The 17,125-nt window shown below is 41.8% G+C and overlaps 1 protein-coding gene across 2 annotated transcripts; it reads right to left on the bottom strand.

Moving 5' to 3' along the window:
- Nucleotides 1-1,204: 1,204 nt before the first annotated feature.
- On the bottom strand, nt 1,205-16,744 carry LOC142852112 (glycophorin-A-like). 2 transcript variants are annotated; one of them, XM_075976543.1, is made up of 8 exons: nt 16,678-16,736; nt 14,970-15,050; nt 14,589-14,657; nt 9,990-10,064; nt 7,047-7,076; nt 5,603-5,688; nt 3,642-3,710; nt 1,205-1,512 (listed from the first exon to the last, which is right to left on the bottom strand). In XM_075976543.1, the coding sequence occupies exons 1-8, from the start codon at nt 16,712-16,714 to the stop codon at nt 1,480-1,482; spliced, it is 480 nt and encodes a 159-aa protein (XP_075832658.1). In that variant the 5' UTR covers nt 16,715-16,736; the 3' UTR covers nt 1,205-1,479. The 2 variants fall into 2 exon arrangements, with proteins under 2 accessions (XP_075832658.1, XP_075832659.1); XM_075976544.1 differs by lacking the exon at nt 14,970-15,050 and having other exon boundaries at nt 16,678-16,744.
- Nucleotides 16,745-17,125: the final 381 nt, after the last annotated feature.

The following is a 17,125-nucleotide window of genomic DNA, read 5'->3' as shown; positions in this document are numbered from 1 at the left end:
TGGGGCTCTGGTTGAGACAGAACATTACTTTAATCTCTTACTGTCTGTGACCAGTAAATTATTTTAGAGATAATGTTAGCTCAGGTCCTCTCTTCGCCTAACATTTTATATTTTTCGAAATAAGTACATTTAAAATTGCTTTGCCACTTGGGTCAACATTGAATTAAATAAACTTAATAATACTCTTAAATCTACTTAAAATATACATAAAGAAATATTCTCTTATCTCAATTTTTTATTTTAAATAGGTGACAAGCATAAAATAATCTCCAATATGTACATATAGTTATTTATTTAGTTATCATAAAGCAAGGGTAAAGCCATTTGAAATCTTATCAACTTGGAAATGGATAGTCACAGGTCTTGCTTTTATATTGATTTTAAAAGCAATATTGCTATTAATTCTTTGAGAATTTTATATAATATATTTTGACATATTCATCTCTTATTCCCCCTCTGTGACTCCAGATCCACCTTACCTCCCATCCCCTCCCGAATTTATGTCCTCTTTTATAAAAACATCCATTATTTTAAGGCTTGCTCTAAAGAAATGTCAGAGTCAAATATAGTTACACAGTCCCTCAGTCCCTCACATCTAAAAAGCCCTCTATTGGGTTTTCTGAAGTTTTATCAACAAGGGAAGCTCTCAGTGGGTGTATTGGAGAAGTTTATTGGCTCACAGTTGCACATACTGCTGTAGTTTCTTTCTGATTTCCACTGAAGGAAGGGTCTGCCATCATTTTCCTTCTCAAGGCTCTCTGGCTGCAGAAACATCTCTTTGTGACCTTTGTGTGCTCTCCAAAGGAGTCAGTCTAACACTGTCAGACCAATTACTTGGAATAATTAAAATGCAACTTGCTATTCAAAATAGGAGGTACTTTGGTGTTGTCTTATACATCTAATAATGAATGTGTATCCTTTTGTACATTTGCGTGTGGCATTTCTGAGTGTGAGCTTTCTTAGTGTGGGAAAAGCACCTGCACCACTAACAGGGAACTGTGTGTTGCCTGTCTGGCAAGGAAGGAGAGGGGTAGGATTTGCTGGCCTTTTAATTATTTAAAAGAATGAAACTGGATTCAGTCTTTAGGATGATAAGGAAGCTTGGATTTCCCAGGGAATTGCTTAAGCCTTTCAACGATATCCCTGTGAACAAAATATAACAGAATCGAAGAAGTCAGTCTTAAGGGACAGCACATGAACTCAGTTGAAATTTTGGAGCAAACTTTTAGTCAAGTAGTTACAAAAATTTACACCAACTCAAAATCAAGCAGACAAGGAAATGTGTTCTTCACCTTCAGTTGCTAGTGAACAGAGGTGCTACCCCCGCCCCACCCCTACCCCCATCGTGAATTACTGAAGCTTACAATGGTGACATTTTCTCTTATAATGTACAGCTCAGGAAGGTACACAGTGTACTGGTATGTCTGATTTCTACTACTTTTTCCATTGACTGTAGTCTTGTGTTCTCTCTGAGGTCTTTCAGACACTGGCATGCTCTTCTTGAATAACGCTCTGTGGAAGGATGGGGCAGGTACAAAACAGTCAAACAGGGCACAGTTATATTTGCAACACCATGAGATCGTTGCGTCAAATGGATGCCAGGATGCTGCTTTCTTGGAGGAGTCTTTGAATATAATTGTTATAAAATAACCTTCGTTTAGCTATTTTGGAGGGTTGCTTTGTTTGTCTGTTTGTTTTAGAAAGGCACAGGTTTTTTCCTTTTGAAAATCTATTTTGGAAATCTCAGGTGAGAAACACACACAGTTCTGCTCCTCCCTTCTCCAGAGGTGAGAAACCACAGAAGGTGGGTAGAGGCGGGGCCTAGTGCCAAGGCAAGTAACACAGCGAGTTGATTTGCATACACATGGTCAAGGCTCCCAGTCTGTGAGGTCTTTCTTAGGAATAAAGCCCTTTAGGATGAACCTGCACGGAGCTTACAGCACATTCCTCTGACTGCTAGGAGGGAGGCTCAGGCAGCTCCCTGCTTGCACCCCACAGCCCTACCTGCAGCCCTACCTTCTTGACTGGAAGGTTGGACTAAGGTTATGTCAGGTCTCAGAGGACATATAGAAGGGACAGGGAGAGCATCTGCCCTGATAGCATTTCCCAGCCTTCCTGTGTTTGACAGCACAGGGCAGGATCTCCGATATTCCCAGTGAGACACAGGCTGGCAGGGTCACGTGAGGAGGCCACAGTGGGCAGCTGACTCCAATGCACTTCCTCAATTTCCCACCAAGCACAAGTCATGACCAAGTACAAGGAGGCCACAGCACTCTCTTCCTTGGCCACTCCTGAAGATGCCTGGTTTCTATGGAGACCACAGAGCATCCTGGCCTTTTAGGACTTCAGCATCAGTTTGGAATGGTATTTCATAAAATAATGACCAAAGCATTTTTATGAGTTTTGTGTTTTCTCACGTCTCTTAAGGGATGCATTTGAACTCTGTAACTCATTTCACTCACAAGCATAACCTGAATATGAAAAATTAGTGAGCCTAAAATTGGTTCATCCGTTACGACTGTTGATAATTACAGGAAAAGCTACAATTGATTTTGATCATTCTAGCTCATTGTTCTTGACGCCTTCTCCCCCAGCACATACTACTTAGGTTGGTGCTCCAGGCAAAGTTTCCTGAGAACTGTATGGTGAAGTGATATCAAGGCTGCATGTAGACGCACTGTAGAGGGACCATTCAGCATCCAGCTGTGATGAATTGCCTCCTCACTGGTAATAGAGCCCCCTGCTCTCCTATCCCCATCTCCGGTGTTGGTAAAGTCTGTGTTTTCCCCCACAGACGGAATACTGGCACCTCGTTTCTAAGATGTAAGAACTTTCTGCTTTTATTTTTTTGTTTAAGACAGGGTCTCTCTACATAGACCTGGCTGTCCTGGAATTCACTATGTAGCCTAGGCTGGCCTTGAATTTACAGAGATTCAGTTGCCTCTCCCTCCCGTGTGACACTCTGCATGGCTTATTTCCCACCTTTAAGGTTGGCAATAAATTTCCTTTAAAGCAAACAATGACCCTGGGGCAATATTCTTCTGAATGAACAAAACATCCCTGAAGTCTTGCATGTGTGCACCAACTTGGCACCCGCATAGGGAGGTGAAAGCAGAGGCCCAGACTTGCTGCAACGGTACGAGGAGGTCATTTAGGAAAGGCGCCTAAAGAGCTGACACCAGCTAAGAGGCATGTTCCCTCCATTAGACTCTTGCTTCATAGCCCAGGCTACCTCCAGTCCACAATCAGCCCACCTCACCTTTCATGTGCTGGGGAAGTAAAGGGCAAGTTTCTCAAGGTTTTCCAGCTAAGGGGTGGGGTGTGGGTTTGGAAGCTGGCTGTCTCCGTAACTACAGCATCATATCCGAACCACTGTAGGGTCTCCCACATGTATTGATTTGCAGGTTGGGAACTAAGGAGTACACTGAAATTCTCTTTCATTTATAGAATTTGTTTCACTTTAAAAAAAAAAATCCCTACCTAGGAGAGATTCCCTTTAATCTATGAGCAATTTTCACATTAAAAAGGAATTAGCATTGGTGAATTCAGTTGGTTTGCTTCCGCATGACTCAGAAAGATGGAATTCACTAATTCATTCCTTTTCCCCAAACACAAAAGAAGGTAGAGATACTACCACTAACCTGCTCAATGGAACTTAGCGGCACATCCGTGTCTTCATCCTTGGGAGGGTGTATGTCAACTGAGCTTTTCTAGGAGCAAAACCCAAAAAATATCACCACCATTTTTCAAATAAAAGACACCTTGAAGATAAAAGTGTTTCAAATGAGAAAGCATTTTTCTAAACTCCTTTACTTTGGGTTGAAAGTTATATAGTCTAATTCTACTGGGGAAAGTTCCTATTTCGTAAATACCTATGAACATTGCTTTAAATTCTATTTTGCTTTGTTATGACAAGGCCTCACTATGTAGCTCTGGCTGTTTTAGAATTCTCTCTGTAACGCACACTGGCTTCGAATTTATAGAGATCCACCTGCCTCTGTTTTCGAGTGTTGGGCTTAAAAGCAGGGGCCACCATGCCCAGCTCATTAATTTAAATTTATATCTGCATTTCAATTCAACAGAGGTCACATGATCCTGTAGACTGACTTTCCCATATTCTCTGCTCTAGCAAATAGTAAATGTGGAAATAAAAATCAAAATGAAGAGATTATGATTCCAGAGTCATGTTGCCCAAACCCAAATTCTTCTGTAGATAAAGTGAGTGTAGGCTGTGAATTTTGCCAAGTGAACATTTCAGGGTTTGAACATTAGCTAAGATGGAATTTCATTTTCACGTATTTTCTCAGAAAATGACTTTTCTACAATGTATAGATTTCAGACAAAGGCATCATCTCGTATCGAGCATACCTCATATCAAGCAGTCATAAATTAATATATAACTGAAAAACTAATAAATAATGAAGTGTGTAACCTCTGTTGACAAAGTATTAGCTAAGAAAGATACATTTACATCAAATAATGAGAATTGGTGATAGAACTGGCTGATTATGGGAGTTGTTTATAAAGTAGCTGAAGATTCAAGCAAAGAAACGATGTAGATTTCCTGTCATTTTTAATGTGATGGCCCTGCTACCATAGTGTGGTCACCACTCCAATTTCATCGAAACAATAGAGAAAGATCATGGTCACAGTGGAGCAGTTGGGGAAAGATTAAAAATAGAAGATACTAAATGCTGAGCTGTCAATCTTACATGACTTGGTGCTCGGGATATAGGACAGAGCCTTACAGATCCCGGGACAGCACTGTAAATGCTCACACAGAGTTTGTGTCTTAAATGTCTCCGGTAGAGAACTGCATACTCCAGAGAGCTGTTGAATATGTATTTAACGAATTATAGAAATAATTCCTGAAAGTATAGTGTTGTGCATTGTAGGGATAAGTCATTTTACACCGCTACAGTGCATGTCTCTAAAAATGGCCTTAATCATTAAAAATTCACAGGGTGAAAATTGTGGTGTGAATTTTGAATGATTTACTTCAGAAACAGTGAGAATAGAAATAAGGAGAGGTGGGACTGGAGAGACTGCTCGGTGGTTAGGAGCAGTTAGTTACTGCTCTTGCAGAGGACACGGGTTCAGTTCCCAGCACCCATACTGGGCTGCTTACAACCAGTTCCAGGAGACCTGGTCACTTCCGGTCTCTGGAGGCAATGCATAAACATGGCATACACACACACACACACAATTACAATATAAATCTTAAAAAAGGAAATAAATAGAAGTTTTAAATGTATCTAAGTATGACATATTGTCTTAAGTATTTTATTCATAAATTAAATACAAGTAGAAATTTGACTAGCGTGTCTATATACATCAACATATACTAAATTATATTTGGCAAGAACTTTGCACAACCTTTCAATGGGGACATGATGAAGGGATTTATATTCGGGCATTGCCTTAAGTTTGGCAAGTGCAAAACCAGCTCAGTTGAGGATTCCCTGTCTTTATGTACCCAGTTAAAAAGGATGGAGTTCTACAAAATTTTGCCTCTCTTTGTATTCAACTGTACTCAGAAGAATATACCACCCAAACTTCTTCACACTGATACTTAAAGCAAAATGGACCGCTGAACTCTTACCTTTGTTATTAGACTGATTAAGTAATAAATGAGAAGAATAGTTCCAACGATACCAGCGATCACTCCCAAAACAATGGCGATTGTCACTACAGGAGAGGAGAGGAAGTGAAAAGGCAGCTGTGTCATTTGAGAAACAGAACAGGGTGATATGACCTTGCCCGCTCACAGAAAACGCGATAATACTTCATAATTTTGCTCACATATAATCTTTAAAAACTTTGTATTTTAACATTCACCTTGTGGGAACCTGGAACTTTATGCTCACTTGGCCACACAGAGGATTAACATTTAACCCCACCCCCGAGTTCTGATGCCAGCTAAGTTCAGTGTTCTTTGCAGGCATAATATCAGACAAGAGTTTGCTGATATTCAGCATTGACTGGGAAAATCCACAAACTCTCTGATGGTTTGAACATGATGAGAGAAAACAAAGTTCTCACGTATCGAAGGGTATAAAATAGATCATAGAATCACAGTTTTGGAAGAATCACAGCTTACAAATGAGGAAATCAAGTCGAATGAGTCTGAGCTACCCAGTCAGACAACGGTAAAGCAGAACTGGTCACCTGTGTTCTAAGCGTTGCCTTGTTATGGCCCAAATCCTACACGCTCATGGATGCAACGACAAATGCTTCTGTGAACTTTTGCAGATTGGGAAGGAAGCAATTTAAAACTAGTAAGTTGGGGGGACTTCCCATTTGTCCAGTCTATTTATAGTGCTGATCAAAGAAGCACACGGAACTGAGGGCGAGACATACAGATAAAATACTCACTCATTTGGCCAACTTATGTCTTAAATACAATTATTTGTATTATTAATACATAAAATTATTAATTTTAAAAGCAAAAACAGCTTATAAAAGCGTAGCCTTTACATCCACTTGTGTGCAGCCTCCTCCACCAATCAGCTGTGACTTGTGAGCGTGTGGCCAAGTTCTACAGTCACCTTTTCTCCCACACGAAATGTGATCATTGGCCAAGTAGTAAGGGAGAGCTGAAAACTGCAGGGTGGTGAAGAAGCACACTCGTGACCTATGCCAGTCCACAGCAGCTCCAAGGGCAGCAGACGTGACGTCAGTTAGAAGGAGGTTGTAAAGATATGGCTGAAGGTAGATTAGGACTGAGACATGGATCGTCTTCATTTATTTTTGATATGATGCCAACTAATTAGTTGGAAGAGGAAGACTCATTTTTTTTATAAATGTCCATAGTTGGTTAAAAAAATCTAGCTGAGAAAAACAAAAGACCCAATCATGTATTGCTACTTCCAAACTTAAAAAAAAGTTCTTCCTTTAAAATCAGAAATATTAGCTTTTGTCACTGAACCTAATGACATATATTCTTCTCTTTTAACATGGACCCTTGTCACTTCTTACATATAAGAAACGATAACGCTACAATTTAAAAATGGAATAATTGTCATTTCATTAACACAACAACATACCTGGTTCGTTAAAAGAGTGTACAATTCTTGCTGAAAAATAAAGTTTTCCAAGTAAGTCAGAATAATAAGTAGAATATGTCTTCACAAAAAAGTTTTGAAATTTGAGGATTTCTGCTGTGGGATAATCCTTCTGTACACTGTGAAAATGTGTGGCTCTATTGTTAATAAGAAGCTGGTTGGCTGATGGCTAGGAAGGATTTCAGGGCAGAGAGGATGCTGGGAGGAAGAAGGGCAGAGTCAGAGGAGTAGTGAGCCAGATGCAGAAGAAACGACAGGAGAAGTTCATAGATGAGGAAATGAGCCTCGGGCAGCACACAGATGAATAGAGATGGCTCAAACTGTAAGCGCTAGCTAGTGTCAAGTGTAAGCTATCGGTTGGTCAACATTTATAGTCAATATTAGTCTCTGTGTGGATATTTGAGAGTGACTGCCGAGAAGCAGAAAAGCTCCGCCTATAGACTTCCGTTTTTCCTTTTGAGTTTATAATTGAATTGTATTTCTCCTTTCCCTCTTCTCCCTCCAAAATCTCCCACGGACTCTTCATCACCGCCCTTCAAATTCATGGTCTCTTAAAACAAACAAACAAACAAACAAACTATTATTGCGTGCACATATGTATATACAAATATATTTGCAAATATCCATGGCTAAATGTTCAGTCTATATAATTCTGCCTGTATATATGTTTTCAGAAAACCACAGGCAGCTGAGGAATGCTGGGAATGGGAGGGATGACCTTCCCTAGGGAAGAGCTCACCAATTGGTTGTCCAGGGCCAAAAGGATTTCTTATTCTTAACCATTTTGGGTGTGTGGGGGTTATTGGTCACTTTCCAACCTTCCAAATGCTAAAGTGCTTGTGTTGGTTCTAATACGTGTTTGAACACTTGGTTCTTCAGCTAGTGGAAGTCTCTGCGGAGGCTATGGGAGGTGCAGCCTCAAGGGAAGAAGCATGCCGCTGGTGTCAGGCCGTGGAAGCTGCAGCCTTGCCTCCCTTCCCAGTGGCTCTCTCTGCTTTGTATGTGCAGTTGCAGGTGTGACTTCTCCATGCTCCCCTCCACTAGGACTCTCCCCTGGAATCACACGCCAAGAGAACTCTTCCATAAATTGTTTTTAGTCCTGGTGCTGTTTTAGCAGCAGAAAATAACGCAATGTATTAAGAATCACGCCATTCTTACTTCTAGAGGAATTTCAGTGTGGACTTTTTCACTACCCAACAAATATTCACGGGTGAGAAGCTTGCCAACCAGCTTCTTAACTGGCAGGGGCGGAGGGGGGGTAAGGGAATGTCAGAGGGACACCTAATGGGTGTCCTGATGGGACACCATCATGGAAATGGGAAAATGGTGCGAACAGTAGAGACGCCCAGCTAAGGAAGCTCACATGGCTATCCATCGCCTAGGTTTATACTGTGGCAGCATCTGAATCCCAACGCTTACTGTGCCCCATTTGAAAGTTTGGCAACGGTTCCACCAGACTGCCCATTTGTTAAGTTTTCTGGCTGTTTCCTCAAAGCCCTAACAGAATCAATCTTCCCCCACAAGTCACACCATAGAATTTTTTCTCTGCTGCCCTTTCACCCATGAAGCCCTCACACCCCCACAGTTGAAGCCTCCTGTTTGTATTACTAACAATGTCTCGTGGGATATGGTATCACACAGCCAAAAATTTAGATATATTTTGCTGCTCTCCAGGACTGAGAATTCTAGAGAGTGGCAAAACATATCCAAAAAATAAAAGTTCATCGAAGTTTGTTATCTCTGTCTTCAGGACTGAGCGTCTATGCTTTGGAGTCAAACACAGGGCACCGTATATGCGTTCTTAAGCAGGTTACATAATTTCTCCATGATTTACAGGTTTTTTTCACAGAAAATGAAAATTAAAATCTTTATGTCTCTAGGTTGTTGTTAGACTCTAATTTCTGATGCATGAAAATGCCCTACCACCTTAACTGTCCTTTATAGAGTCTATATCGTGTAGTGCTGTGTCTACCATGGGCCCTACATGTTTTCCAGCTGACATTATCATGTTGGCTCCATGGTGAAGTTAACCGTCAGTGAGACTGTTAGTTAGATCCATGAGCCCAAAAAGTAGTCTAAGCACTTAGCCTAATTTTTCTCCCTTGGATTCTGAAATCCAGTGCTTCCATTCTTCTCCGTAGATACTTCTCAATAATTCCAACTCACAACCCTGAAGCCGTTCAGAGGCTTTCTGAGACTCTATTTTAAATGTGGAGTACCTTCTCCAAGTCCATCCACAGAAGACCTTCTACCTTTTTCCTTTCAGAAAACTAGACAGACAGACAGACAGACAGACAGACACACACACACACAGAGAGAGAGAGAGAGAGAGAGAGAGAGACAGAGAGACAGAGAGACAGAGACAGAGAGACAGAGAAAGAGAGAGAGATTGCACAAGCAACTGGGCCACAGGCTCACCCTTATCTCAACACCCAGCCGATCTTGTAGCTATCAGTTTGCAGGCATTGGAGCCTGACTGGACCTGGGCCTGCACTCTGACTTAGCTCCCATTTAATCTGTGGAGAGACACTGTGGGGCAAGTATGACTGGCTTCCTTTTAAGAGTAATGGCATGGAGGTCTCTCAAGGCAATTCATTCAAGGTTTGTAGGGAACAAGGCCAGCCCAGGTAAGCTAGTTGGTTTGCTTCAGACTCTGTAAGGCCTCCCTCCTAGGTCCTTTCGTTGGTCCACACACTTCCAGGTCTGATTTATCATTTGGGTACCTTCCTAGCTGCAGTTTCTTTGGTTCACAGTGTTGTTTCTATGAGCTACTCCAAGAGCAGAGCACCTGAGCAGCAGGAGCCTGGCCCCTTAGCTTGCACTTTTCAGTCTTGGTCAGTTTTCCTACAGTCACCAGTTGGATCCCACTGAGGAAATCTCCATCACTATACAGACTCCATATGAGTAGGTGAAAACACAACAAACCTCTTTGGGTGCTGGGAACTTCAGGAGTGACAGACGTTTCATTGAAAGACATATTATTTGTTCTGACGGTAATACCTGTGTAAAACAGAAGTCGAGAAAGGGCATAAACATGAAGCGACTGGGTGCTCCATAAAACACTCAGCCGAAGACAATTTCACCCCATGCCCTTGGTGGCAGCTTCAGGACATCTATGCAACAGAGACACAGAGACAGGGTGAGTGTGCCTTAGTTTTCTCAGCTCTGAAGTGACCATACCTCTGGTGGTATCTCACAGAAAGTCACCACCAGACTTAGACTGCATAGACATATAGGTACAGAACCAATAACATCACAGTCGGTCTACAATTTGAGACGTCATTAAGATTGGGGGAACTACCAGTGCTTTATAGTTCATGAGAAGAAAGGGACGGAGAAGTGGATTGACAGTGGAGGAAAAGGCTACAGGGACCGGCAGGTACCACACAATGCGGGCCACTTGTGAATGTGGACGTTGTCCTACACTGCAGTTCCCTTGTCAGTAGCATGCAGGTGGAAGTGGATAAAGAGAGCGTGACTGGGGAGCTGCATGAGGGCACCCCCTCCTTGTAGTCAAGAACACTCCGGATAAGCAGTCCCCTTGCACACAAGCCACTCCTCCTTGCAGGGAGTCCTTATCACTCCTGAACATTGCCTTAGTGGAGACCTGGCGGTTTAAATTGCTTTTGGGCAAAAGCAGGCAGAGACAGTGCAGAAACAAAGCATACTGAGGATATGGCTGGGCTCTCATTAGGACTGATGGGTGGAAGCTTAATTCATGTGACATTCATGTGCCATCAAACGCTGTTTTTTTGCTTTCCTGAGCTCTTAAAAATATAAAGTCCATAAGCTGTAGATTGCGCAAAACCCACAGGCTATGCATAGTTTCTCAGGCCCATATTTGTCTAATCAGCATATTTGGTTATGGAACCCAATTACGAGGGTTCTTAGATCCCCTGAGACGATTGCATCATGCAGAAGTTAGTATATGCCTACACTAATGACCCATAACGTTGCTGATACGTTTTCAGATGGATCTGCTTCACTGTTTCCTCCCTAAATACTTTACTGCCACCAAACTGAGGGCATCCATAGCCTATGAGGCCCCTGAAGTTTATTCAAGGCCCATATGTCATTGGCCATTTGGCTCATGTACAACTTTGCCCTTCTCATATAGGATCCATCAAGACATAAAGGTGACCAATGGAATAATGGACAAATAGGCTATATGACTTCCCACAGTCTGAAGATTCAAATTTCCTGAGTTCGAAACTCATGATGAGAAAACAAAACAAAACAAAAAAACCAAAAAATAGACAAGCAAACAAAAATCCCAGTATTTGGAGTGTTGTGTTGCCCTAGACATAAAGATCAGAGGGATAGAATTGAGAGTCCAGAAGTTAATTTATATCTATGACTAACTGATTTTCAAAAGACTGTGGAGGACAGAAAATGAGAAAAGGTCATATTTTCAATGACTGCTATACTCACATGCAAAAGGATAAAGTGAATTTTCTTATGTCGTCTAAGAACATTAACTCAAGATTTATTGAAGATATATATGCATATACAATATGTGTCTATACATTGGAACTATCATATAGAATATATATAGTATATGTGCATACATAGGAAATATCATACAGAATGTGTGTGTGTGTGTCTGTGTGTACATACACTGTATGTATAAAAGACTATTCCTGGAAGAAAAGGTAGAGATATATTTTATAACCTTGAATTTGGAAAAATGGTTCTTTGTATATGAAAACATAAACAAAAGCAACAAAATAGAAAATAGAGTTTATAAAAATACATTAAAATGACAGTACTAAGGGCAAAAAGATGATTCCAGTATGGGAGGAAATATCTTCAAGCTATGTGTCTGAGAAGATAGCATCTAGAATATACACAGAGTTTTTATAACTATACAACAGAAAGATTTAGACATTGTAAACATTTAAATAGACATTTTCCTCCAAGATATACATGAAATGAAAACGGCCAGCAACTGTGCTAAAAGTTACTGGGGAAATGCAAATCAAAAACACTGTGAACTCCATGCCACACCAGAGAGCATGGCTACGAGGCGGTCAGCCAAAGCAGTGTGGACTGGCATAAGACTTTCCATGTGGTGATCAACATGGAAAAGGTCATGGGCATCCAGGCTTCTCTCACCTCTAGAGGCCTTCAATAGTACCCTAGACCTTCAACACTGTGCATGAAATAGGCCTTCCTTAGATGCTTCTGCCCAACTGTAGGCTAACACAAGCACTCTGAACACACTTAGGAGAGGCTGGCCTGAGCTGGGAGCTTTAGTAGCTTAAGAGTATCAGGTGCGTATTTTTCACTGTAGCATGTGGTCCTTACCGCAGGGTAAGACAAGGACCATCAGCTAGTCACAAGACGAAAATCACAAGTGTGAGCAAAGATCTGAAGAAACTGGAACCTTTACAGACTAGGTGTACATATACATGCATATATATGTATATGCACATATATAGACACACACATGCACACATACACACAATAAACAGTATTGGGGCCAACTCAGCAAACAAAAATGCGATTATCTGACTCCATAATTCTACCTCTGTGATTATTGGCATGGGCGTCCCCCCAAAAAAGTCGCAAAAGAATAATCATAGCAGCCCTATTCACAAGAGCCCAAATGCTCATATTTCTATTAAATCTCTGCCAGCTGATGAATGGATAATTAATACATTCAGTAGAATAACTTCCAGCCATAAAAAGGAATAAATACTTCATGTTCCAATACACACATATATACATACTATCCTAGGAGAAACAAGCCTCATGAATGCCACCTGTTGTATTAATCTATTTATTTGAAATATGAAAAACAAATCCATAGCAGAAGAAAGAGAATTAGAAGTTGCTATGGTGCTGTGGGCATGGGAAAGAGGCGGACTGGTAACCAACATACGATGGCTTTTTGGAATAAGGAAGCTATTCTGAAGGCAGATGGATATACAGCACTCTGGGCAAACCAAACTCTTAGGACGGCAAAAATGGTAAACATAATGCCAAGCATATTTCATGCTGGTAAAAATGAAGCAACTTTTTGGGGGTTGGGATATTGGTGGTGCATGAGGATACTACAGACGAACTGTCTAGATTTGCACACAGACTTCGCTGCTCACTGGCTAGAGGTAAGTTCTCAAAACATTTTAAACTCCCGTGTCTTTCATCTGCAAAGAACTTGTAGAGTAATAAGATAAGCATGTGAAAGGTTTAGACTTGGCTTGGGTCAGGCTTCAGTAAGAACTCTTTACGACGTCTCATTTTCTTGTAACAAATACACAAAATATTTGAGTATATATTATAACCCCGTTCAACCAGAAACAATAGAAGCCCATCTATTTTTGAGATAGTTTCTATGAAGTAGAGACCCTACTTTCTCTGTGACTGACTGTGTGCTTTTGTAGCCTTGGACACAGAGTTCCAAGGGGTTCCTAACAGCACTGAGTATGCGTGATTGCTAGCTGCGTGGAAACTGCTGGGAAATATTGACAAAGTGAGGTCTTGGGTGGTGGGGGCCTGGATAGGAAAAAGGCCAAATGGTCCTCAAAGCAGATCTTACTTTCAGCCTGACCTGGAAGATACACAGCAAGCAGAACCCCTTTGATCTACACACATTTCTAAGCACTAAATTTTCTTCCCTGAGGTGAGGAGTTGGTTTTCTGAATTCTGTCAGGTTCCTTGCTTCAATGGAACAGTGTCTTTGTTCTATACCACCTTAGAGGAAGCTCAGTCAGTTGTTGAATTTGAGCCTGATGCGAACATCTCAGAAGATATCTGTGGAGGAGACGAGGGTTGGAACTCTCTTCTCAAATCTACATCCGAGATGAGCATGGGGCAAGAACAAGGAGGGAGAGATGGGCAATGCTTCGGGGGCCATTCCCAGCTCGGAATTAGGCACTGGCCAGAGCAGCACCTCATTCTGGGGATATGGTAGAAGTCTTCCAGTAGTGGGGTGGCCTGAGGTCCTACTTATAACAGCTTTTTTCAGACTCTTACTTACAGAAAGTGTGACTGTTTGGTACCCGGGAATGAATTCCCACCTCACAATAGGAACAAGCCTCCTGAAACCCTAAGATGAGAAACTGCTACCCATGGTTTGCCTCATGCGTTCACTCTGACTTCTTGCTCTTTCCCCCACTGTATCCTCTGAGTGTCAGTTTCACCACAAACCTTTAAACAAATTTTAACGACCACAACAGAGTACACAGTATCGTGTGTCTTCCTCCATTGACCTTAAATCACTGCTGGCTAACACGGGCTTCCTAAGAAGCAGGGCTGTGTTCGTTCAGTTTGCTTTTCTAAATCCTTTAAGCGTTTCTTCAGTGCACGATATAATTGATTCTCTCTGCAGAAAAATTCCTGCTTAGTAAAAAGGCAAGAGAAGGAAATTCAGGAGACTACCCCCAGAGGGAGCCGTGGGATGCTTCTGGCCAATGTTTTAGTGTCAGGGTTGCTGGACCCAGATGTTGCAGATGTGCCTTACTGGAGACTCAGATAAGATGCAACGGCTTGAAACCTATTAAGTCAAAACACAGAACCTACCTGATATTGGATAATGTTGGCTATGTTCAGTTGAAGTTAACGGGGGAATGGGCGATGGGCTAGGAGAGTCTATAACAAAAGACAGAGAAGTTAGTTACAATGAGCCTCCCACAGCCCACAGAGAACTGACATCTCACCCCAGCTAGAATGGCAATTAAAACACTTCTTATTTTTATTTTATAGTTACATTTGCTTGCATGTGTGTATGCACATCTTTATGTACCTGGTGCCTGTGGGAGCCAGAAGTGGCTCCAACTCCCTTAGAACTAGAGTTACAGACAGTTGTGAGCTGCCATGTGCCTGCTGGGAACCCAGGGCATCCACAAGTGCAACAAGTGCTCTTAACCATGGAAACGTGTTACACGAAAACATAGGTCCTACCCAATTCTGGCAACAATGTCGAATGCTCTTCTTTGTGAGCTAACGTTGAAGGTCTAAGAATGGCAGTTACAAGAGAATGGCCTGGAAGGAAAAGGCAGGCAAGTTATTTAAAATGTGCTCCCCACAGCCTCGAGAACAGCACAAAATCAGTCAACTATTCATCCGGCAGAACACGCAAAAAATTCCTATACTTAAAAACACAAAGAAATCCTTAAAACTAGAGAAATGACAGATACTTCTTGAAAAAAGCAAGGAGACCCCAGGTGTGTGGAGGAGCTATTATTGCACTCCAGCTGGGAGAGCTATTCAAAAAAGAGTTGCTTATTTTTAGTTTACGCGTATGAGTGTTTGCTAGCATGTATGTATGAACACCTTGTGCTGGCAGAGGCCAAATGAGGCATCAGATTCCCTAGGACTGGATCTTTATAGACAGTTGTGAGCTGCCAGGTGGGTGCTGGGAACTCAGGTCCTCTTGACGAGCTACAAGGGTTCTGACTCACAGAGCTAGCTTCCCAGGGTCACACTGTACAACCCCGACTGGCTTACAATGTGCGGTGTAAACCAGACTGGCTTGAACTCACGGAGAGTTATCAGCCTATGGCCCTGAGTGCTGGGTTTAAAGGCATGTGTCATCCATCATGCTAGCTGGAATAGGTATTCTTAAAAAAAAAAAAAGAAGAAGAAAAAAACTAACAAGTGTTGGGGACTGGGAGTAAACGAAACTCTTATAAAGATTTGGTAGGGACATGGATTCCTGCACGTCACTGTGAAGCAGACGTATTTTGCTTAGATGAAGCCAAGGGAGGGACAATGATTTGCCTCAATGTTTTCTGGACTTTTAGATTTGAACCCAGTTCTGCTGTTTCTTGCACCCGTAGTTTTAATCCCCGCCTCATTCCATCTGCTGGGGGGTCTGACTCTCATGGCTGCATCTCACAGAAGGCTCTGCGTAACCTTTCTCAGGCCCAGTTCACAGCTAAACCTATGGATAAAACAGACTTCACGCAGTTGCCTGCTCCTCATCCACCTTCTGGGCCCTTGCGTTTCTAACGCAGATTCACTGTGTTTGATAGAACATTGTTTAAAATATCCCCAGAAGGAGGCCAAAAGAAATAAGGCTACTTTAAAGAATTTACTAAACACCAGTTTAGATTCACTGTGGCCATAGAACACTTAAACCAATTAGAAAGGTTTTTTTTAAAAAAATTTTTTTATTTTATTTTTTATTTTTGTTTTCAGTAACAGTTCCACAAAGAGAAGAAACCCTTCATGGTTCTGAGCTCACACTCACGCACAGCCTGTCTCTTTTCAGCAGGAGAAACTGCATATATTACTTTTGAAAAAGAAAGGCCACAATCTATCCTAACCTTCACTACTAACGTTAGTTTGGAAGTAAGTTTCTTTATAGCCCAAACGAAGTAACATGTTTATTTATATAAAGATATTACTCATACTCGATACAATTTCTTTAATTCTGTCTAGTCTTAGAGTTGAAGCAAATTTCTCATACTGGGAGACTGTAATTCAGCCCCAAAGTAGGGGTTGCTTTGTACCACTCTTGTTCCTAGCTCCCATGCCAGCCGAGTGCTAGAAAACCCACCCAGCAGACTGAAATTAATACACACTCGATTCACTTGCTCAGTTAGGTAAGAAAACAAAAATGGGAACAATTCCAGGTTTCATAAATAAAAAAGTCGAAACTACTCACCTGCCGTGGGTGCCTCACTGGACACGTTCTCTTGCATACTGGGAGTGTCACTTAGCTCCCTGTCCGAAAGGCTAAACGTTATTCCCTGGCCCTGCCCACTTGCCAGTATCTCTCAGGTCCACCTTCCCCGGGGGCCCTATCAGTTGGTACACACTGGAGGGCATTTAAATGATGCAAAATTATTTAGTGTCTGTTAATAAAGATAACCAGAGGGCTGCCTAACTAAGGCAGGACGTGTGTAATTAAGTTTACTTTATGTAAATGAAGTGGGCAAGGCAGGGTAGCTGCAGAGCCACTCACCTGGACAAAGAGATAAGGTCCAGGACAGCGCTAGACTGTTGTAGACTAGGAACAGGGAGGACCTTCTGGCTCGTTAACAACGAGACTTCTTGTGTAGGAATTGAATGCCCTTGGGAACTGAAAAGCTTTCAAACTTGTGACAGTCCAA

This window comes from Microtus pennsylvanicus, chromosome 6 (genome assembly GCF_037038515.1).
Source record: "Microtus pennsylvanicus isolate mMicPen1 chromosome 6, mMicPen1.hap1, whole genome shotgun sequence".
In the NCBI taxonomy this organism is placed as follows: Eukaryota; Metazoa; Chordata; class Mammalia; order Rodentia; family Cricetidae; genus Microtus; species Microtus pennsylvanicus.
The sequence above is the reverse complement of the archived record's forward strand: the minus strand, read 5'-3'. Positions and strand labels throughout refer to the sequence as shown.

Excerpts from the sequence above, each read along its gene's own strand:
- LOC142852112 (XM_075976543.1), bottom strand. The coding sequence starts at position 16,714 with ATGCAAGAGAACGTGTCCAGTGAGGCACCCACGGCAG. Across the intron at positions 10,065-14,588 it reads CCAACATTATCCAATATCAG|GTATTACCGTCAGAACAAAT; the intron begins GTAGGTTCTGTG and ends TGTTTTACACAG. Across the intron at positions 7,077-9,989 it reads AGTTCCCAGCACCCAAAGAG|CAAGAATTGTACACTCTTTT; the intron begins GTTTGTTGTGTT and ends TTTATTTTTCAG.